Source organism: Lepidochelys kempii, chromosome 5 (assembly GCF_965140285.1).
Source record: "Lepidochelys kempii isolate rLepKem1 chromosome 5, rLepKem1.hap1, whole genome shotgun sequence".
In the NCBI taxonomy this organism is placed as follows: domain Eukaryota; kingdom Metazoa; phylum Chordata; order Testudines; family Cheloniidae; genus Lepidochelys; species Lepidochelys kempii.
The window spans coordinates 28,942,954-28,966,132 of NC_136384.1; the positions used below are offsets into that span (position 1 = coordinate 28,942,954).

Consider the following 23,179-nt stretch of genomic DNA (forward strand, 5'->3'; position numbering starts at 1 on the left):
GGAGTTCCCCACCTTTTGAAGAGCCGGTGGGCCACTTCCGGGTGGAGGGACCACTCGTATTGCGAGGAAAAGTCCCTGCTCAAGCGATCCATCCTCTCATTTCAGGTGCCCGGTAGGTGGAAGGCCTTCAGGTGGATGTCATGGGCTATACAGAAGTCCCACAGCCTGAGGGCTTCGCAGCAGAGGATCAGGCTCCGCTTTACCTGTTGATATAGAACATCGAGGCCAAGTTGTCCGTGAGGACCCTGACTACTTTGCCCTCCAGGTGCAAGCAAAAGGCCATACACGCCAGCCGCACCACCCTGAACTCCTTGATGTTTATATGTAAGATCAGGTCTTGAGCCGACCACAGGCCTTGGGTCTGAAAGTTCCCCATATGGGGCCCCCAACCCTGTCCCTGAACGGGACCCCTTGGAGCATGTTGTTTGGGGCAGACCACCACCATCATAGGGAGGTGATCACAGAGTCTGGCACGGTGAGGACCTTGTCCATCCTGTCAGTGGCCTGCGAGAACTTCGAGGCCAACCAGAGCTGGAGGGGGCCTCATCCTGAGTCTGGCATAACGGACCACATATGTGCACACCGACATGTGACCCAAGAGTTGTAGGCAAACCCTGGCTGTTGTCACCAGTAACCTCGTGACCTAGTCGATGAGACCTTTCAGGGTCTCAAATCTGTCTGGCGGGAGAGAGGCCCTGGCCGACACTGCGTCGAAGAGCACCCCAATGAACTCTGTGCATTGGACTGGGACTAACGTGGACTTGGTGTTTACCAACAGGCCCAAGGCAATGCCCGTGGACAGGAGGAGCACCACATAATCCCTCACCTGCGACCGGGAGGTGCCCTTGACAAGCCAATCGTCCAGATAGGGAAATATCTGGACCCCCTGCCATCTGAGGTAGGCCGCTACCACCGACATGCATTTTGTAAACACCCTGGGGGTACTGGACAGACCAAACAGGAGGACCGTGAATTGGTAATGATTCTGTCTCACCACGAAATGGAGGAAGCGCCTGTGCACCTCGAATATGTGGATGTGGAAGTACGCGTCCTGTAGACTGAGGGCAGCGTACCAGTCCCCGTGTTCCAGGGAGGGGATGATGGAGGCCAGGGAGACCATGCGGAACTTGAGCTTCACCATGTGCTGGTTCAGATCTGGGAGGTCCAGGATGGGCCTGAGCCTCCCTTTGGCCTTCGGGATAAGGAAATAACGGGAGTAATATCCCTTGCCCATGAACTCCTCAGGCACCGCCTCTATCACTCCTAGACCTAGGAGCTGCCCCACCTCCTGCTCGAGCAGAGCTTTGTGCGAGGTGTCCCCCAAGGGGGACGGGGCGGTGAAGAACTAAACTGGAGGGTGTAACCCCGGGAGATGGTGTTGAGGACCCATCGGTCCGAGGTTAGCCATAACCATTCCAGGAGGAAAGCACACAGCCAGTTGGAGAAGGGAAGTTTTATTGGGAATGGATCCCTGATGAGGATTGGTGGGGTGCCCCCGAGCGTCCCATCAAAAACTCCTTTTCCCCGCCTGCTTGCCCTTGGAGGACCCAGGCTGGGGAGCAAGCTGAGACTGCCTTTGAGGGCATCTCTTATAGCCCCGCTGCTTCTTATGGGTGGCCTCGTACTTCAGGAGAGCAGCCTGGGCGGGAGTCTGCTGCAGCTGGAACTTAGGTTTTGCCGGAGCTGGGACATAGAGGCCCAGAGTCTGGAGGGTCGTGAGGGAGTCTTTCATGCCATGCAGCCTTGTATCTGTTTCCTCTGAAAACAGAGCTTTCCCATCAAACGGGAGATCCCGCATGGAAGACTGCGCCTCGCTGGACAGCCCAGAGAGCAGGAACCATGACACCCATTTCATGGACACCGCAGAGGCCATTGATTGTGCGACCATGTCTGCAGCATCCGAGGCTGGCTGCAGGGACGCCCTCGTGGCCGCTGCCCCTTCCTCAACTAGCACCTTGAACTCTTTCCTATCACTCTCCTGGAGGGAGTCCTCAAACTTGGGCAGGGAGCCCCACAGATTGAATTTGTACCGGCCCAGGAGAGCCTGATGGTTTGCCACTTGTAACTGGAAGCTCGAAGATGAATAAACTTTCCTTCTGAAGGAGTCCAGTCTCCAAGTGTCTTTGTTCTTTGGGGTCAGGGCTGGCTGACCCTGCCATTCCATGTGCTTGACCGACTCGACAACCAGGGAGTTGGGCACCGGGTGGGTATACAAGTACTCATGCCCCTTAGTGGGTACAAAGTACTTGCATTCTGCCTTTTTAGAGATGGGGACCATCGAGGCCGGTATTTGCCACAGGAAATTTGAAATCTTAGCCACCCCTTCATGGAGAGACAAAGCCACCCTACCAATGGTGACAACACGTTAAACCGGGAGTCTGAGGGTTCCTCCATCTCCTCTGCCTGGAGATGGAGGCTTGCTACCACCCTCTTTAAGAGTTCTTGGTGGGCCTCTTGCGGGATAGAGGCGGGCGGGGCCACAATCGCCTCCTCCTGCTGTCAGCAAGAGGCCAGCACCAGAGGATCCACCACCTGGCTGGACTCCGGGCACAGTGCCGAAGACACATGTCCCACCACCTCCTTTCTCGGGGGTCTGGAGAAGGAGGCCGATGGTGCCTCCAAAGCTCCGGCCACCGAGCAAGCTCCCACCAGGGGCTGCGCCGGAGGCCACAGTGCCCACTGCTACCATGGGCTGGCCACAACGCTCGGTGCCACTGCACCTACTGTGGCACCGGCAGGGCCGGCTGTTCAGGTTGGCTGGCCTGGCCCATTGAAGGACGGCTACGAATGGAGATTGGGCTGGCATAAGATCTGCTGCTGTCTCTGGACTGGGAGGAGCGGTGGTGCCGGGATCTATGATGGCCATGGGACCGCGATCTTGACGTGGAGGATCGGTACCGGCAGTAACAGCTGCTCCGCGAATGGCCTCGACAGGCAGACCTACAACGGTGAAATGCTGGCGATCGATCCCCGGGTCTGCGATGTCTTGGCGGAGACTTGGAGCGGGAGTCTGAGCAGGAACGGTGTCGACGACCGTGCCATGATTGACTGTGGTACTCTCTCCAAGACAAGGACCGATGGCGATGCCCGCCACAGTCCCGCTGATACTCGTTCCTTGAGGACAAGCGGTGCTGTGAGTCCCGGCCAGACGGAACCCATCCAGACAGTCTGGTCAGCGTCGAGGGCTATCCACCTGGACTCTGCCCCGAGCGACTGCTGGGCAGCGATCGGCATCAGGAACGTTCCTCGACCGAGATGGGTACCAGGCCAGAGGCGACTGCGGAGATCCCAGCGGAGGCTTCCCTCTGGAGCGCGGGGCCGACACTGGAGGTGCTCCGGGCACCAGCATGGACATAATGCCCCGGGCTGCCTGGAGGGCTTCAGGCATGGATAGCATCCAGACATCTGGAGAGGCCTGTTCTGAAGGGGCCGGGCTACTCCGCTCAACGTGAGTCAGAGGCCTGGGGCCTGGTGGGGATCGAGGACTGCCCGACTTGGGCCTAGCCTCTGTCCCAGACTTCCCTCGGTGCCGCTGAGAAGAGGGAGTCTTTCTGGCCCTCTTGGCATGCCCCGGGGATGGGCAGCGATGCCGACTGGTCGATGGCACCGGAGGGTTGCTGCGTACTGACGCCACGGTGCCGGGTACCGATTCGGAGCAGCTTGCTGGGGTCGGGGTCAGCGCCGACTCCATGAGGATGGCCCGGAGCCTAATGTCACTTTCTCTTTTGGTCCAAGGCTTAAAGGCCTTGCAAATCTTGCACCTTTTGCTGATATGGGTTTCTCCCGAGCAGCGCAAACAGTCTGCATGCGGGTCACTTCTTGGCATAGAACACCTACAAGAACCGCACAACTTAAACCCCGGGGTACGGGGCATGCCCCAGCCCAGGCTCACTGACTAACTAAACTAACTTAACAGCTAAATAACTACAGGTACTAACGCTGAACGAATGAACAGTTCTGGGGACGAGCTATAGCAAAGCTGGAGCAGAGCAGTTCCGACACACCTTCACTGGCAGCAAGAAGGAACTGAAGATGCGGGGAGTGCGCAGCTCCCCTTATACCGCGCCAGGCAGGCGCCGCTCCAGGGGTCGCTCCCCCCTATGGGTACTGCTAGGGGAAAAACGTCCGGCACCGGTGCACGTGGCGAGCACGCACACCTATTGTGGAATACACATGAGCAATAACTCGAAGAAGAATCTTATTTTTCTACTTAGGCAAGAGGGGGACACAAGCACATGGACATGCATAAAATAATGGTGTCCAGTAACTTTGCCACTGAAGCCATACAAAAAGTAAGTCACTGTGAGGTCAGCAGTTTTCTTAGTCCACACAGCTGATACTGCTACTAACTGGGTGAAACCTTACTATGGGCTGAGATACAATCTAGTTCAAAATGGTGAGTGAATATGTTCTTTATTTAAGGTAGTTGTATGAGATATTGAAGGACCATACCTAAAACATGGACTAATACAGTCTGCCAGAAACCAGCACCATGTGTGGTTGCGGGGGTGGGGGGGGGTCACTTGGTATTACAGTTAGGTGTGTGTACAGGTGCAGGTGTGTGACTGAACACACAGGAACTGAGAAGAGACAAGAACAAAGCAAGAGGCAGAAGCAACAAAACAAGAAAGCCAAGAAGTAGCCTGTGTGCTCAGTATGACCCTGGGGAAAACTGGAGAGTTTTGGGTCTGTTGGCTAAAGAGGTCTGGAGCTATAAACTAAGAAACTGCTCCTTTTGTTCGTAGTTCCTCCTGCCTTTGGAGAAGCAGAGCTTTGTACTTTCCTTGTAAATAAACAAGATTGCATCAAAGAGAATACCAGACTCCATAAATTTCTACTTCTAACTGGAAAGTCCCCATGGCCCCAAAATTTCACTAGCCGCTTGAACAGAAAAGGGACATTACATATCAAAGTTTCAGTGCTGTGTTGGTGGTTGCTGGAGCCTTAACCCATCAAAACAGCCCTGAAACAGAGCCTGGATGGTTGAGACCAATGAATGTATTTGACTAAACGCATTTTCCTCCAAAGTTTGTCTGTGCCAGTAAGTGGACACCAAAATATGGGGCATGTATTTCATATACCATATATTCTTTTTTTGAAGGGGGGGTGAGAAAAAAGGAAGGAGGTGGCAATAAACTAATTCTTCAGTAAGATCATATGGATTATTAATGGCAGATTCGGAGATCTTTACTTACCTGGAGTAATGATAATAAATATAATTTTTTAATGTCTGAATTTAAAATTTACATTCAGACGTTGAATTCATACCTGGACAGAGATGTTATTATGGCACACTTGGCAAGGGTAAAAATACTCTAACCTGTAGAAGATTCCCTGTTATGCTGAAAGAGGAGAAAGGGATCTATCCCTGAGCCTATAACAAGCAATATTTCTTCAATTCAGTGGCTCATGTGCAGTTGCACTCTCCTTTTACATACACAAGTGGTGACAGGGTTTTAGGCATAATCTGTTTAAGACTACAATATAACTTTGGATTTCTAAATTAACAAAGAATTTTCATGAGTTACCTGTGATTTCATTTCATAAAGTGCAGCATCTTCTGGAGTTAACTGAAGTGCTTCATCCCATTTGTGAACAGCTTCCCAGTACCTGTAGTTATTAAAACAATATTATGTTCTCACTATGTTTATGAATCGTTTAGACTGGGTATTTCAATTGATATCATCCTCACCACCAAAGTATTCGCGCATCTTACAAATATTAATATTTGTAATATCTCAAAACACCCCACAATACAGGGAACTATTACCTCCATTTTACAGATGGGAGAACTGAGGCACCGAGAGATTAAGAAGTAGGTGTTCAAGTGCTCAGGTCTGACAACCGGAGCCAGATTTTTTACAAATGCTCTGAACCCAACAGCTTCCACTTATGTACAGTTACAAAACAGATCAGGACTCAACATGCTAGGCTCATTTGGAAAAAATAACTACTTATTCTGATGCCTAAAAGATGAGCTCTCTTGAAAATCTGACCCTGATTGTGGGTGCCGAGCGCTTCTGAAAATCTCAGTGACTTGCCACAGGCTCCATAGTAAGCCCTTGGCAGAACTGAGAACTGGAACCAGATCTCCTGAATCTCAGCCCAATTCCTTAATTTCAAAACCATCCTCCTTCTCTGTCCCTTGATTTGGGATTAAATAGTAGCAAATCTCTTTTAATCACAACCAAAGAAAAAAACATCCCATCTGATCACTCTTGACATAGATCTCCTTTTAAAATTCTTTCCAGTCTAAGAAGCCTACTAAAATTTGGCTATCCATTTTATTTTTTCTACTGCAACTAAAGAGATACTCAATGTATAATCACTACATTGCATCTAATCATAATCCCTATTTTTTTAAAAGATCATATTAAAAAGTAAATCAAATTATCTTTCTTTAATTTCAAATATAACAGAATATTCTGTGTAAACCAGAGCACTGACTATGGTCTTAAAATTTAAAGATTCAGTCATCAACGTGACTGGGAAAATATTTGACTACTAGGCATTAGATTGTCCTCCAACTGTGAACATGGAAAGAAGCAGACTGAAAATGAAAAAGGCTAAGGCTTTATCTATTAGACAAGTACTACTTAAGCTAAATTGATATATTTAAGATTTTAAATTGGTTTAAGTGTGTTTACATTAGGGGTTTCCACAAGTGTAATGAGACAGAATTTACATTAATTTCATTACACCAGTGCAATTTTTCTAACTTAGACAAGGCCTGAGATAAATACTAGGAATGCTGTTGGATGGGGCTCCACATATTCTCTGATCCCATGGCTGCAAAATCCACCCCCCCACACACATCCTGAACCCTTCATCCCTCACCCCCACATCCCAACCCTCTGCCCCAGCCCTGAGCCCCTCCCACACCCAAACTTCTCATCCCCAGCTCCGTTGGGTTACGGGCATCAACAATTTTCTTCAAGTGGATCCTCAGAAAAAAAAGTTTGAAAACCACTGGTATAGACAACTGATTCATACATGTCCTGATCCACTGCCTGCTTAAGTTAATGGGAGTCTTTCCATTGACTTCTATAAGTTTTGATCAGGCCTATACTGTGTAAACTTTAACTGAATGTATCTATTTTAAATATACAGCCAAATTAGCCATGTATACATGCATGAACAGTGCAGCCTACCTTTCTCATGGATCAGTGTTAAAAATATCACACATTTTTACACCAATAAACTATTGTGCCTGTTAAATGCAATTTTCAAATGCACATAAAGTGATCAAATCATGATTTTTTCAACTGCATTCAAAGGCACTTGTCCTCAAGGAGGGCTTTCTCTCTGATAAATTTCAGCTTTTAACTCAGTTGCTTAGGTGCTAGACCTATTAAAATTAGTCACAAGATATATATACTGCAACTTTTTATGTAATATGTAAAAAACTGGAAAAATTTTACACACACACATTTTTCATACTCAAAATAGCTTTCAGGTGTTTTTATCCTATCTTTCTTAAAAAAAAGAAAAACAAAAAAACTCTCTCTGGCAGGGACCAGGTCTGGAAAATTTCAGCCCAATAGATGAAGATTTCAGAACTTTATGAGTGACAGAAAACAGGTCATAATGGAAACCCCTTGGGCAATCTTAAACTATGATTGTCACTAGTGCTTCAGCTATAATTACTCTTTTAAAAAAGTTTACAGATGAAAATGGCTGACAACTATGTTTAGAATTCAAGTTAAATATAAGCCAAAGGGATGTTTCAATGTGTTTTCACATTTTCTCAAAGTTAAACCACCAACTTAGTATTTATGACCTCACTTCATTCTTAGTAGACAGGTGTCCACATTTCAGAAAACATCATTATAATTGCTGGCAATCTCAGCCGGGGTCGCAAGATGTCTTTTAGACTGTCAACACTTTGGGGCAGGGACTGTCATTTGCTATAGGTTTGTACAATGTTTAGCACAGCACTATCACAATATAAATGTTAAATAGCAAAAAGGATTAGATAAGCATGGAAATCCCTCAGTTCAATCATGAGTAAGGCTGTGAGTTTGTCATGGGGGTCACAGAACTTCCGTGACTTCTGTAGCGGCCAGCGTGCCTGGCCCTGGAAAGCTCAGGCAGCCCCTGCACCAGTCGCACCGGCCGCTGCTGGGGCAGTCTTGGGTCACTGTGCACGCCCCTAGCCAGTAGCAGCAGAGTTTGGGTGTGGGAGAGGGCAGGAGGTGAGGCACGGGATGGGGTGAGGCGAGCTCTGAGTGGCACTTACCTGGGGGGGCTCCCCAGAAGCAGTGACATCCCCCTCACTCAGCTCCCAGGAGGAGGCATGGACAGGCAGCTCTGCACGCTGCCTCCACCTGCAGGCACTGCCCCCGTAGCTCCCATTGGCCATGGTTCCTGGCCAATATGAGCTGCAAAGCCAGAGCTCTGGGCAGAGGCAGCATGCAGAGATGCCTGGCCATGCCTCTGCCTAGGAGCTGGGCAAGGAGGATGTCGCTGCTTCTGGGGAGGCACAGAGCCAAGGGGTGCTCTCCCAGCTATTGGGACAGAATGATGAGCATTAATTTCATTAGCACTGCTCTCAGTTCAACCTATGAACTTAAAGCAGAGTGATCAAAGAGGAAAGACCACTGTCGGAGAGCAGCACTCCAAAACTACCTACCTGAACTGTAGGGAAAGCAGAGTAGGATTGAGACCTATTTGTGGGTAGGGGCTGTACCAACTACAGAAAAATTACTAGTTCTTCTGACCCCACCACTGACTGTTGTTGCTTATGTATAAATAAGACATTTCAGGTGTAATTCATCTGACCCACTCTCAAAGCATTAAGTTTATTGTTAAAAATGTAAATACGTCCATTAGTACAGAGGTACAAACTGTGGTCCGTGGAGCACCCATCGTCTGTGAGCTCCAGTCAGGTGGTCCGCAGATAGTTCCCTCTAAGATGTGCGCCTGGGTGGCTGCACACAAGAGAATGAAAGCGCAGGCGTGGCTCCACTAATTAGGTGCCTTGACCCAGGAGAAGACGCATACGTAACATGAGGTGAAGACCTTGGGGGGAATAGAGGGTAGGTGGGAGGTGGCAGTGGGGTGAGAAGAGTGGGTGGGCGGAATTTGGGACATGCAGGGCTACAGTGGCCAGAGAAAGAGGTGACTTTCCCCAGCTCCAGGGCTGCAGCTGCGGAGGAGAGACGGTCCTCCTTCCCAGCCTCAGCTCTGTGGCTGCTGTGGTGGGGGAGAGACCCCCCTCCTTCCCAGCCCCAGCTTGGGGGCTGCTGCGGTGGGGGAGAGAGGGAGAGATGCCCCTCCTTCCCAGCCCCAGCTTGAGAGCTGCCATAGCAGGGGACAGAAGGCACATCCATCATACATCAAAGATAAGACTATCGACATTAAAATATGAGTTGTGTGCTTTTATTTATAGAACAAAAACATGTTAATTATTAAATTTTTTTACATAGCGCTTTTATACAAAGCGCTTTACAACAGTTAACTAATGGTACAAACAACATTTGGAAAGATCATTAAGTGGTCCACCGAGACCCTCAGCAATTTTCAAGTGGTCCGAGAAAAAAAAAGTTTGAGAACCACTGCATTAGTAGAAAATCTATTTTACAAATATGCAGAAAGTTCATACACACTTTAATTCTAAAAAAATTATGCCATTGTTGTTCTACAAACAAAAAAGCCTCAAAGGTGAAGCATGCTGTTCAGAGTAATAATATGCAGCATGGGGGGGAATCTCCCTTCTACAGAGTTTTACCTCTAATCAAAAGCTTTCTTGGCTCATTCTTTTAAAAGAAAAAGTTTGTAGTTTATTAAATGTCAGACATGCTACTGAAAAAACTGTGTGGGGCTATAAGATACAGATGTAAAAGCTGATATTCCACTAAATATTTGATGAAAACCATAAATTCTGTTTGTAATAAAAATTAAGCTAACTCAAGAGCAGCTATCAAACTACACAATAAACTACCCTCTAACCTTTTCTCTATACCAGTCAGCATCTCCTAGTGTTTTTCTTTTGCATCTAACTTTAGTGGAAAACGAATTTGTAACAGTAAAGGTACATATTCAGTATAATCAGACCCTAAACATTATAACTTCTTTAGCTTTAATTAAGTAGCTCTGACTCCAAACTATTTGTAGATTAACAATCCTCTCTCTGAGAGTCTTAGCCCTGGTCTACACTAGGACTTTAGGTCGAATTTAGCAGCGTTAAATCGATGTAAACCTGCACCCGTCCACACAATGAAGCCCTTTATTTCGACTTAAAGGGCTCTTAAAATCGATTTCCTTACTCCACCCGACAAGTGCATTAGCGCTTAAATCGACCTCGCCGGCTCGAATTTGGGGTACTGTGGACACAATTCGATGGTATTGGCCTCCGGGAGCTATCCCAGAGTGCTCCATTGTGACCGCTCTGGACAGCACTCTCAACTCAGATGCACTGGCCAGGTAAACAGGAAAAGAACCACGAACTTTTGAATCTCATTTCCTGTTTGGCCAGCGTGGAAAGCTGCAGGTGACCATGCAAAGCTCATCAGCACAGGTGACCATGATGGAGTCCCAGAATCGCAAAAGAGGTCCAGCATGGACCGAATGGGAGGTACGGGATCTGATCGCTGTTTGGGGAGAGGAATCCGTGCTATCAGAACTCCGTTCCAGTTTTCGAAATGCCAAAACCTTTGTCAAAATCTCCCAGGGCATGAAGGACAGAGGCCATAACAGGGACCCGAAGCAATGCCGCGTGAAACTGAAGGAGCTGAGGCAAGCCTACCAGAAAACCAGAGAGGCGAACAGCCGCTCCGGGTCAGAGCCCCAAACATGCCGCTTCTATGATGAGCTGCATGCCATTTTAAGGGGTTCAGCCACCACTACCCCAGCCGTGTTGTTTGACTCCTTCAATGGAGATGGAGGCAATACGGAAGCAGGTTTTGGGGACGAAGAAGATGATGATGAGGAGGAGGTTGTAGATAGCTTACAGCAAGCAAGCGGAGAAACCGGTTTTCCCGACAGCCAGGAACTGTTTCTCACCCTGGACCTGGAGCCAGTACCCCCCGAACCCACCCAAGGCTGCCTCCTGGACCCAGCAGGTGGAGAAGGGACCTCTGGTGAGTGTACCTTTTAAAATACTATACATGGTTTAAAAGCAAGCATGTGAAAGGATTACTTTGCCCTGGCATTTGCGGTTCTCCTAGATGTACTCCTAAAGCCTTTGCAAAAGGTTTCTGGGGAGGGCAGCCTTATTGCGTCCTTCATGGTAGGACACTTTACCACTCCAGGCCAGTAACACGTACTCGGGAATCATTGCAGAACAAAGCATTGCAGTGCATGTTTGCTGGCATTCAAACAACATCCGTTCTTTATCTCTCTGTGTTATCCTCAGGAGAGTGAGATATAATTCATGGTCACCTGGTTGAAATAGAGTGCTTTTCTTCAGGGGACACTCAGAGGAGCCCATTCCTGCTGGGCTGTTTGCCTGTGGCTAAACAGAAATGTTCCCCGCTGTTAGCCACAGGGAGGGGGGAAGGTTGAGGGGGTAGCCACGCGGTGGGGGGAGGCAAAATGCGACCTTGTAATGAAAGCACATGTGCTATGTATGTAATGTTAACAGCAAGGATTACCCTGAAAGAGTGTAGCCACTGTTTTATAAAATGTGTCTTTTTAAATACAGCTGTCCCTTTTTTTTCTCTCCACCAGCTGCATGTGTTTCAATGATCACAGGATCTTCTCCTTCCCAGAGGCTAGTGAAGCTTAGAAAGAAAAAAAAACACACTCGCGATGAAATGTTCTCCGAGCTCATGCTGTCCTCCCACACTGACAGAGCACAGACGAATGCGTGGAGGCAAATAATGTCAGAGTGCAGGAAAGCACAAAATGACCGGGAGGAGAGGTGGAGGGCTGAAGAGAGTAAGTGGCGGGCTGAAGAGAGGGCTGAAGCTCAAATGTGACGGCAGCGTGATGAGAGGAGGCAGGATTCAATGCAGAGGCTGCTGCAGGACCAAACCAGTATGCTCCAGTGTATGGTTGAGCTGCAGCAAAGGCAGCTGGAGCACAGACTGCCACTGCAGCCCCTCTGTAACCAACCGCCCTCCTCCCCAAGTTCCATAGCCTCCACACCCAGACGCCCAAGAACGCGGTGGGGGGGCCTCCGGCCAACCAGCCACTCCACCACAGAGGATTGCCCAAAAAAAAGAAGGCTGTCATTCAATAAATTTTAAAGTTGTCAACTTTTAAAGTGCTGTGCTTAAAGTGCTGTGTGGCATTTTCCTTCCCTCCTCCACCACCCGTCCTGGGCTACCTTGGTAGTCATCCCTCTATTTGTGTGATGAATGAATAAAGAATGCATGAATGTGAAGCAACAATGACTTTATTGCCTTTGCAAGCGGTGATTGAAGGGAGGAGGGGCGGGTGGTTAGCTTACAGGGAAGTAGAGCGAACCAAGGGGCGGGGGGTTTCATCAAGGAGAAACAAACAGAACTTTCACACCGTAGCCTGGCCAGTCATGAAACTGGTTTTCAAAGCTTCTCTGATGCGTACCGCGCCCTCCTGTGCTCTTCTAACCGCCCTGGTGTCTGGCTGTGTGTAACCAGCAGCCAGGCGATTTGCCTCAACCTCCCACCCCGCCATAAACGTCTCCCCTTTACTCTCACAGATATTGTGGAGCACACAGCAAGCAGTAATAACAGTGGGAATATTGGTTTCGCTGAGGTCTAAGCGAGTCAGTAAACTGCACCAGCGCGCCTTTAAACGTCCAAATGCACATTCTACCACCATTCTGCACTTGCTCAGCCTGTAGTTGAACAGCTCCTGACTACTGTCCAGGCTGCCTGTGTACAGCTTCATGAGCCATGGCATTAAGGGGTAGGCTGGGTCCCCAAGGATACATATAGGCATTTCAACATCCCCAACAGTTATTTTCTGGTCTGGGAATAAAGTCCCTTCCTGCAGCTTTGGAAACAGACCAGAGCTCCTGAAGATGCGAGCGTCACGCACCTTTCCCGGCCATCCCACGTTGATGTTGGTGAAACATCCCTTGTGATCCACCAGAGCTCGCAGCACTATCGAAAAGTACCCCTTGCGGTTTATGTACTCGGCGGCTTGGTGCTCCGGTGCCAAGATAGGGATATGGGTTCCGTCTCTGGCCCCACCACAGTTAGGGAATCCCATTGCAGCAAAGCCATCCACTATGACCTGCACATTTCCCAGGGTCACTACCCTTGATATCAGCAGATCTTTGATTGCGTGGGCTACTTGCATCACAGCATCCCCCACAGTAGATTTGCCCACTCCAAATTGAATCCCAACTGACCGGTAGCTGTCTGGCGTTGCAAGCTTCCACAGGGCTATCGCCACTTGCTTCTCAACTGTGAGGGCTGCTTTCATCTTGGTATTCATGCGCCTCAGGGCAGGGGAAAGCAAGTCACAAAGTTCCATGAAAGTGCCCTTACGCATGCAAAAGTTTCGCAGACACTGGGAATCATCCCAGACCTGCAACACTATGCGGTCCCACCAGTCTGTGCTTGTTTCCCGAGCCCAGAATCGGCGTTCCACAGCATGAACCTGCCCCATTAGCACCATGATGCATGCATTGGCAGGGCCCATGCTTTCAGAGAAATCTGTGTCCATGTCCTGATCACTCACGTGACCACGCTGACGTCGCCTCCTCACCCGGTATCGCTTTGCCAGGTTCCGGTGCTGCATATACTGCTGGATAATGCGTGTGGTGTTTAATGTGCTCCTAATTGCCAAAGTGAGCTGAGTGGCCTCCATGCTTGCCTTGGTATGGCGTCCGCACAGAAAAAAGGCGCGGAACGATTGTCTGCCGTTGCTCTGACGGAGGGAGGGGCGACTGACAACACGGCTTACAGAGTTGGCTTCAGGGAGCTAAAATCAACAAAGGGGGTGTCTTTACATCAAGGAGTATTTCAGGCAGGACTTCACGGAGTGTTCCAATAAGAAATGGTGCACCTAAGTTATTGTTCTTATTGGAACAAGGAGGTTAGCCTGGCCTCTGATTGATACATGGCTAGATTTACCTCGCTGCACCTTCTCTGTGAGTGACTGCAGTGTGACCTAGAGGAATGAGTCCCCTAGACAGGGGAGGGGGAGAAGCAAATGAGTACAAAACAAATCTGGTCTATTTCTTGTTTTGATCCACTCCATCTATCTTTTACATCTTTGGTTGGCAGCTGACGGTGCAGAAGGACTGCATGCCATCCACATCTCATGGCTGCTCGGCAGAAGATGGTACAATAGGACTGCTAGCCATCCTCATCTCTTGCCTGCCTGGCAGAAGATGGTACAGTACGACTGCTAGCAATCCTCATCTCTTGCCTGCCTGGCAGAAGATGGTACAGTACGACTGCTAGCAATCCGTATCGCCTGCCTGCTCACCATAAGACGGTTCAATAGGACTGATTGCAGGACTAAAGAGAATGACCTCGTCAAGTCACTCCAAATTTAGTCCCTGCGCCCATGTCTGCCCAGGTGCTCCCAGCCAACGTGGTCAGGAGCACCTCGGACATGATGAGGACGACTACCAGTCATACTGCACCGTCTGCTGCCAGAAGGCAATGGGTTGCTGCTACTGTGTAGCAAAGCCGTACCGCGTCTGCCAGCACCCAGGAGACACAGGGTGACGGTTACCTGAGCGGGCTCCATGCTTGCCGTGGTATGGCGTCTGCACAGGTAACTCAGGAAAAAAGGCGCAAAACAATTGTCTGCCCTTGCTTTCAAGGAGGTAGGGAGGGAACGAGGGCCTGACGATATGTACCCAGAACCACCCGCGACAATGTTTTAGCCCCATCAGGCATTGGGATCTCAACCCAGAATTCCAATGGGCAGCGGAGACTGCGGGAACTGTGGGATAGCTACCCACAGTGTAACGCTCCGGAAGTCGACTCTAGCCTCGGTACTGTGGAAGCACTCCGCCAAGTTAATGCACTTAATGCACTTAAAGCATTTTCTGTGGGGACACACACACTCGAATATATAAAACCGATTTCTAAAAAACCGACTTCTATAAATTCGACCTTATTCCGTAGTGTAGACATACCCTTAGGATCCTTGTCTGGATATGCAGCACTGATCCTGCTCTTGGTACACAACCTAGGGAACCCGTGAACGTTAGAAGACCCTTAATGAGGGGAATCTGGGGTGATGATAGAGAAGTGAGGATTCAGTTTAGGAGATCTGGGGGAAGAAGCCAAAGGAATTGGAGCTTCATTCTGAAAATCCACAGGCAGTTCATCAGAGCAGAGTCCCTTTCACCTACTCTTCCTCTAATCCAGTGCATGTGGAATGCTCACACACACACACGTGCCAAAACCTGTTTTTTCCTTTTGTTCCCTGAATAGGAGACACAGAATGAAGAAACAAAACAGGACAAGCAAAATAAATGTATATTAAAACTGGGTAATTAACATTAACTCCATATGATTGGTGCTGGTCATTCTGACGAGTGTTCATGATTCAAAGGGGAGGAAAGTGGGATGCTCAAGAATAGCTCGGGCTGCAGAAACAGAAGTTGGGGGAAAGCATTAGTGCTTCCCAACCTTCTCCATCTAATAAACCTCATAGGGCTCATCAGAAGGGGAGTTCCATTGATGACCAGAGGAGGTTCATCAGATGAAGAAGGGGAGAAGAGCTAGTGTTCCCTGCCACACATACCATTGGGCTGTTCTTGAGCGCATGCCAAGTAGGAGTAACCTCCAACTGGAACCCACTTTCATGGCTCCCCAACCAATCACTGAGTCATTGGTGGGACAGCATGTGGGCATGGGGCAGAAGTGGATGTCCTACTCATGGGGGTTGGGGTGCTGTCAGCAATAAGGGGTGGGGGGTTCAGGAGGAAGCCCCCAAAACCACAGTTTATCCATTCTATTGTTATTTTAAAAACAAAGGAAATTCTAACACAAAATCTCTATTAATATTAATGTTGCTGGCACATACCAGTGGTTTATCAGTCATTAGAGTAGATATTATCTTCTGCGGCATAATAGCCAATGAGTTTCCACTGGCCTGACCAATTCAGCATACCCCAACTCAGTGTGGTTATAATATATGTAATATATCACTGGAAAATGTAATACCTGTGACTTACTGATCATTAATATTCTTGTGTGATCTACATACATGGTGTGTATTAAGAGTTGTGGATATATGCTAGAATTATGATTAAAATGGGTTTAAACCAGGCATGTCAGGGGAGTTGTTAACAGGTCTGCCCTAGACAAAGGAATGTGTTTGCTTCTCTGACCAGCCTGGTCATCAGGCAGAGACAATGAAGATCTATTTACATATTAGGTACATAAAGCTATTAAGCTAGCAAATGGCAGGGAGATGCATAGCATCTACATCCAGAAGGAGACAGAACCTTGGTCTGGTTTTATTTTCAAATAATATAGTGCAAAGATTTACTGATCTAAAAAGATAAGAGTGCTGAACCTCAAGTGATAAGCATTTGAATCAACTGATTGTGTACAATATTACTGAATTATAAAAGTGTACTGGGAGAGGACTCCAATGAAAGTCAATGACATTGTAGTGATTAATATCACTGTGAACTGTATATATTAACACTACATAAGGAATTATGAATACTATTAATATTATGCTTTACAGTCTGTGACCCAAACAAAGGGAGAAACAGGTCTCTCCCAGACAGGAGAATGTCATGTATTCAAAGAAATTAAGGAAGATGTGACCAAAAACAATGGAAGCCTCATTTACATAGAACTCAACAGGAGATGGGAAGCCCACAGGAAGGGAAGAACAGCATGAGGTCATCCTGCCTCTTGCAACAAGGTCAATTAACTTTTTCAGATATGCTTGTCAAAGGTTTACTGGACAATACAGAGAGGGGCAGAGAAGCCTTAAGTTATCCATCACTAGACAGACATAAGGGAACAGAGATCTTGCAAGCTGAGAAAGATGGATCTCAACCAAGGAGGGTGAGGGTGTTTGAAGTCTCTGGGAACTGAATACAGATTTGACAAACATCTTTCACACAGGAAGAGAAGGGAAGCCAGCCCCTTGTACTTCTGTGGAAGGTCCTGACTGAAAGAAAGTCAGCCATTTCTAGGAAGAAGGAAGATTGATGAGAGAAACCATCTTGAACAAAGCCTCTACCTTGCTATATTAAGTTTTAGACTTTAAGGTGCATGTTTTCACTTTATTTGCTTGTAATATTTTATTCCTTTTCACTTGGCATCACTTAATCTATCCCCTGCTGTGTTTGCAGGAAATGGTATATTTACCCCAGTTAAGTTAATAAGCTGTGATGTGCTTTTCTCTCTTTAAAATAACCTTATTATATCTCTGAACTGTCCAGGAGAGGGCTAGATGTTGAAGAGCACATGGTTTTGGGAAAATCTGGGACTGGGAGTGTGTTGGGGTCAGCTTGCTGGTTGTAACCAAGGCTGGTGGAAGCCAGCATGGTGCTGTGGGCTGCAGACCGGCTGCTGGGGTCAGAGTTGGTGAACCAGGCCTGGCTGCATAGCACACAGATGCTCAGGGTGTGACCTGCATACTTGTTGCTGACCGTGAACATCCCAGTCTGGGAGCTACAGTAGCAAAGCATTGTGAGGCATTCAGGGTTACAGGGTAAGAGGTGACAAACCCCCTGACTTGTTTGGATTGTACCCCAAACTCCATAACATCTTCCAAAAACATTTTGGATGGCTTTTTCGTTTTAATTCAAATGTTAGAAATCAAGGAATTGCACGTCTCAAACAAGGTACCTTAAAACTCTGTCCTGAAAATAACAAGACTTCATATTACCTTATCCATAATTAATGAAGAGTGTAATTCTCTGTGACCACAAAATCTAGAAATCCTTGTCTGAGTGCGGCTCTTTTCAATGGTTATACATAGTACTTAGAAAAATTTACCACTTTCCAATTACACAAATAGCATGCTGAAGGGAATCATTCCCCATTCCTCCTTAAGGGACAGATCTGGCAAAGGGCTGAGGACTCTAACTCACAGAAGTGCTCAGTCCTTGCAGGATCAAGCTTTAAACTCCATGCAGGAGTCAGTCCTTCATATACAAACTTCATATGCTGAAATTATAATGCTTACATCAAAAGAACAAAGATTATTAAGGTCACTTAGCATCAGAGACACGCAATCAATGTTCAGTGCTGCACATCCCAAATAATACTCTACATACAGAAAAGGGAAGATGATAGACTAGCATCTGCACACAGGCAAAGTTAAGGTAGTTCAGGTGCCCTGTTAGCAAACTTAACTCTATTTTCTGGGTTTCAAACATTAGAGGGGTTTCATTTTTTTATCTGTTTACATTTTTCAAAGGTAATTTGTACTAAGACCAGTTGCAGCCTTGATATATGCTTTCAATTTTAACTCCAACTTGACATTTTTTGCGCTGGAAATCATACAGATTTATTCATGAAGCCTTCCTTTCATAGAGCAAAGTCAAACTGTATTCTGGGTTGAATTAAATTAATCCAATTTTACCCATCCCATTCACTAGAGTTGTGAGTTTACGTTTCAGCTTATATGAACTCGATGAAACTTTGGCAAGATTCCCAAATAAAATGCTGAATTTCAGAATTACATTGTATGTGTTGTTCTTGATGATGATAATAAATAATAACAACAATAATAAATAATATCACCATCACCACCTAGTTCTTATACAGTGCTTTTCTCAGTACATCTCAATGCCTTACAAAGTTCAGTACCATTATCTCCATTTTTACAGATGGGAAAACTGAGTCATAGAATGAAGTCACTTGCCCAAAGGCACAAGAAGACCAATCACAGAGCAAGGAACAGAACCCACATCTCCTGAGTCCCAGTCCAGTGCTCTAACCACTGGGTAACAATGCCTCCCTTGTAACTCAGAAAGGAGTTAGAAAAAATACGAAACCATTGTAATTAAAACGTATCTATATTTGTCATTCAGAGGCAGATATGAGTAAGCACAAGCTATAGCGAATCTATTTTTTATCTAGTCCTGCCTAACACAAATGAAAGGAGAGATCCTAGTGCATAAAAAAAGTTTTAAACAAGAAAAACATCCTCAAAGAAAATACTATTTAGTAGGTAAATACATATAACAGAAAATGAAAGAAAACGTATATATATTTTTATTTGGAACAAATTAATCATATTCTCATTCTCCTGTGAGAGTATTATAATTTTTTTTTTTTTTTTACAGAAAGCAACCAATTGCTTTCAAACTTATTTGAATTAACTATAGGTGTGTGGTATATGTGCCATGGCAGGACAATAAAAACTAGCAGGTATTTTTATTTCAGTTCAAGCAATCAAGTTTTCAAAATCTGTAAGTTACATACATACGCATTATGTAGGTCTAATGACATATACATCTTTGTGGCTTTTATTTTTCACAAAGTTTTTTTTTTATTTTAATTTCTAAAGGTACGTTTTTTCATAAAATAATTTCCCTAGAAGGGGGAAAACAACGCAGGTTAACAAAATGTGAAGACAAAACAGAGACATCATTGCAGTTCTAATATTTAGCTAGGAGCTATAAAGATATCAAGAAAAACCAATCTGTGGAGAATATCTTTTTGTATTTAAATTTTACATACTCCTTTGGCTGATAATCCCTCTAGCTTTTCAAAAAATGCCTTCCACAGCTTTGATTTTTTTCTGGCACTACTATCCCCAATATATCATCAGTATGACACAATGAGTTATTTTTCAAAAGCCAGGCATACATTTATGCACTTCTTATAAACAATCACCATGTTTTTGTCTAAATTTCTTTTAATAAGCCATTTGGGGATTCGCAAGTAACTACATATATTTCTATATGAATGGCTATTTCTATATGCTTGATCTTTGAAAATTAGGCTCAGGTTACCCAAAGCTACAGTGACTGGTTCCTTTCGATGAGGTTACAGTAAAATATTAGCATTCCCAAAGATTTATATAATTTTTAAAACTAGTTTGACCACCTTGATAACATAGATCTTAGATTTTATCCAGTGATTTCTGCATCGAGCCTAACAACCTGTAGCATGATTTAAGAAATATGGCCAATCTTGATTTAAAGATTCCATGTAAAGGAGAATTTACCACTTCCCTTTGTGATCCTTTGCATATATATGCTTTTAACTGTAAGAGTAATTAATATCCTATTTCCAGTTTGATCTTTGCTGACTTCTCCCCATTGGATCCAGTACAGCCTTTACCTGCTAGATTAAAGAGCCCTCTAGGTTCAGTTAACTTCTCTCTGTGCTGGTAGTTATAGACCTGATCAAGTCCCTCTCAACCTCCTCTTCAATAACCTGAAAAGTTTGAATTCCTTTAGTCTCTCATTGAAAGGCATGTTTTTCAGACCAAAAATGATTCTTGTTCTTCTATAATATATGGAAACCAGAACTGGACTCTGTATTCTAACAGCTGTCTCACCAATGTCCATATATCAAAGAACTGTGTTACCCATTTTTGCTACAGTATCACACTGGGAGCTCATGTTCAGTTGATAATCTACAGTGATCCCCCTAAATCCTTTCCAGAGGACTCAATTTGTACCTTGACATGTAAATAAACAGAAAAATCACCCTGATCTAACTTCTAGAAAGACAACTATGCACTACTTATGTGTAGCGTACATGTTATGCAGAATCGTTCTACACCAAAAAAGGAAATAAATCAAACTATCGACACCATGACTTTCTAATAAGTTTGATACCATCTACTGTTTTAGATATTAACCCTCCATATTTGCTATCTTTGTGGTACAGATAAAATCTTCTCTTTTCCGCAGACCACTGTTAATGTTACCAACTTTCTTTCTGTAATATTTTAAACATGCTCTATTCACAATAAGCCCTACCAGGGAGTACCTTACTAGGCCATTGTACATTTCATAGGTAGCTGAAAAATTGAGATAACAAAAGTTGTAATGCCCAGGCTGGCATGGTTAATGGCTTGCTTTGTGATATAGCTTAGTTTCAACAAAAATTATTAGCATTTTAATAAAACTTCACATTTTCAAAGTGCTGTACCAACATTAAAAAACTGAGCCTTTTTACCTCTATTTTACAGATCAAGAAACAGAGAGATTAAGTCATTTGCTCAAGGACACACAACGAGTCAACGGGCGAAAAGATTAGAATTGAGAAGTTCCTTACTTCCATCCCCATGCTCATACTATTAAACCACATCTTCTCTCAAAAGTATTGATCTGCAAAATAATGTTTCACACTTCTTTGAACCTTTGTCTTTCCTATGGCACTTTCTGAAGTGAAAACAAAGTTATAACTGAGATCAGGACCAAACCAAATCCTGAAGATAGGAGAAAGTTTCAAAAAGAGATTTTATTAACTCTATTACATAGCAGTGGGCAAACTGCAGCCCGTGGGCACACACGGCCCATCAGGGCAAGCCGCTGGCAGGCCGCCAGGCCATTTGCTTACATTTGCATAGGCACCCGCAGCTCCCAGTGGCTGCAGTTCACTGTTCCCGGCCAATGGGAGCTGCAGAAAGCGGCGAGGGCCTGGCCACCGCTTCCCGCATCTCCTCCCACCGCACTCTCCCGCTGGTAATAGCTTATCTAAAGTGATCACGAGAGTGGGGTGGGAGGAGGTATTTTTTCATGCTTTGTGTGTACATAAAAAGATCTACACTTTCCACAGTATGCATCCGATGAAGTGAGCTGTAGCTCACAAAAGCTTATGCTCAAATAAATTGGTTAGTCTCTAAGGTGCCACAAGTACTCCTTTTCTTTTTAGTAACATTAATATTTTTCTTTATAAAATACCTGTTCCTGTTCAATATCGGAACAAAATGCTGACTCAACCAGTGTCATCAGAACTAACATTTTCTTTGATGGCCAGATCCCAATCTCAAAAACATGAACACACTGTTGTGCATCTAAAAAAGACCTGGTTACTAAACATGTTTATCTAACAAGAGAGTTCTCCATCTTGCTATTTATTCTGCCTCAAGCATTATCCGTACCTGATGCCTCAAGAGGTATCTCCTACCCACCACCTCATGATACACATATAACAAATTGTGCAATGTTGTACATGAGGGTAAGGAAAGGGCAGAATTTTCTGCTGACTTGAAAAGTGATCAGTTTCACCTTGGGTGATCAGAAAAAACATGGATTACTTTTCATTAAAAAAAATGTATTTTTGACCATAAAATTATCTCGCATTTGTCTTTATAACTTTCTGTAGAAAATTTCACAGGTTGATTGACAATATACTGCTTTAGAAATGTTACCTTTTATTGTTTCCTAAATTACAGCCTCAGTTTCACTGAGTACTTCCCTGCTCTCATATTATGTGACAAGATAAAAGGAAAGGATTGATCCATTTTCTATATGTTCTTCATAATTTTGAAAATGTCACTTAACTTACTTAGCATTTTTTCTTTTCCAGGATAAATAATCCTAGTTTTTGAAGTTTCTTGTCAAATGTAAACTTTGACATGCCACTAACAATTTTTATTACCCTGCTCCGAACGTTCTCAAAATCTGCTGCAGAACTGCCTTGAGGTGAGGTGACCAAACTCGACAGCACTCAGAAAGCAAACTACTTAACTATCATTCTGCTTCACAGAAAGTATATTTCTGTGGGCTCATTCCTAGATGTTACTTCTTTAGCAAAATATTGACAGAACTCCCCCAACTTCTTAAGGGTTTTTTATCCTAAAGGATACACAAGGTCGAGATTCTGCCAGCCATTTTGCACCAGCCGATGTCTAATATAAATATAGCTCCCCAAACATTTCAGTCAGTTCATTTGATTGTATTGGATGTGAAGCTCCTAGAGGAAAAAGCCACTTAAAATGACCAAAAGTGTAAAAAAAAAAAAAAAAAAAGCCTCAGAGGAAAAAAACCCTGAAAAATAAGGTGCAAGAGTTTGAAAAACATAACTAAAAAAAGGAATTTCCAGACTGTAATGGGAGTTAGGAAAACAAATCTGCAAAATGATGTTTTCAGAGAAGCTGAACCATAGGTAAGTAACTTCCCCTTGTCTAAAGATACAATTTTCACTCCAATTTTATTACAGTACTTTTAAATATGTAGAGGCCTGATTCTTCACTCTGTTACACAATGTATAGTCACCAAATTACCAAATTAGAATAGCAACATTTTACAAACGTGTCACTAACTACACAAAGTGCAAGACTGTGGAGAACTAAGCCCAGAGTCTTTTCCAAAAAGAGACTTCAGATGTATAATAAACACTAA

General features: G+C 45.1%; 1 protein-coding gene across 3 annotated transcripts in view; it reads right to left on the reverse strand.

Annotated features, from left to right (window-relative positions):
- The window catches only part of TTC33 (tetratricopeptide repeat domain 33), a 121,198-nt gene that overhangs the window by 46,797 nt on the left and 51,222 nt on the right, over positions 1-23,179 (reverse strand). For all 3 annotated transcript variants that reach the window (XM_073343839.2, XM_073343842.2, XM_073343841.2), the window contains exon 3: positions 5,529-5,610. In XM_073343839.2, the coding sequence (XP_073199940.1) occupies positions 5,529-5,610 (82 nt within the window). The remainder of the gene's footprint in view (positions 1-5,528; positions 5,611-23,179) is intronic.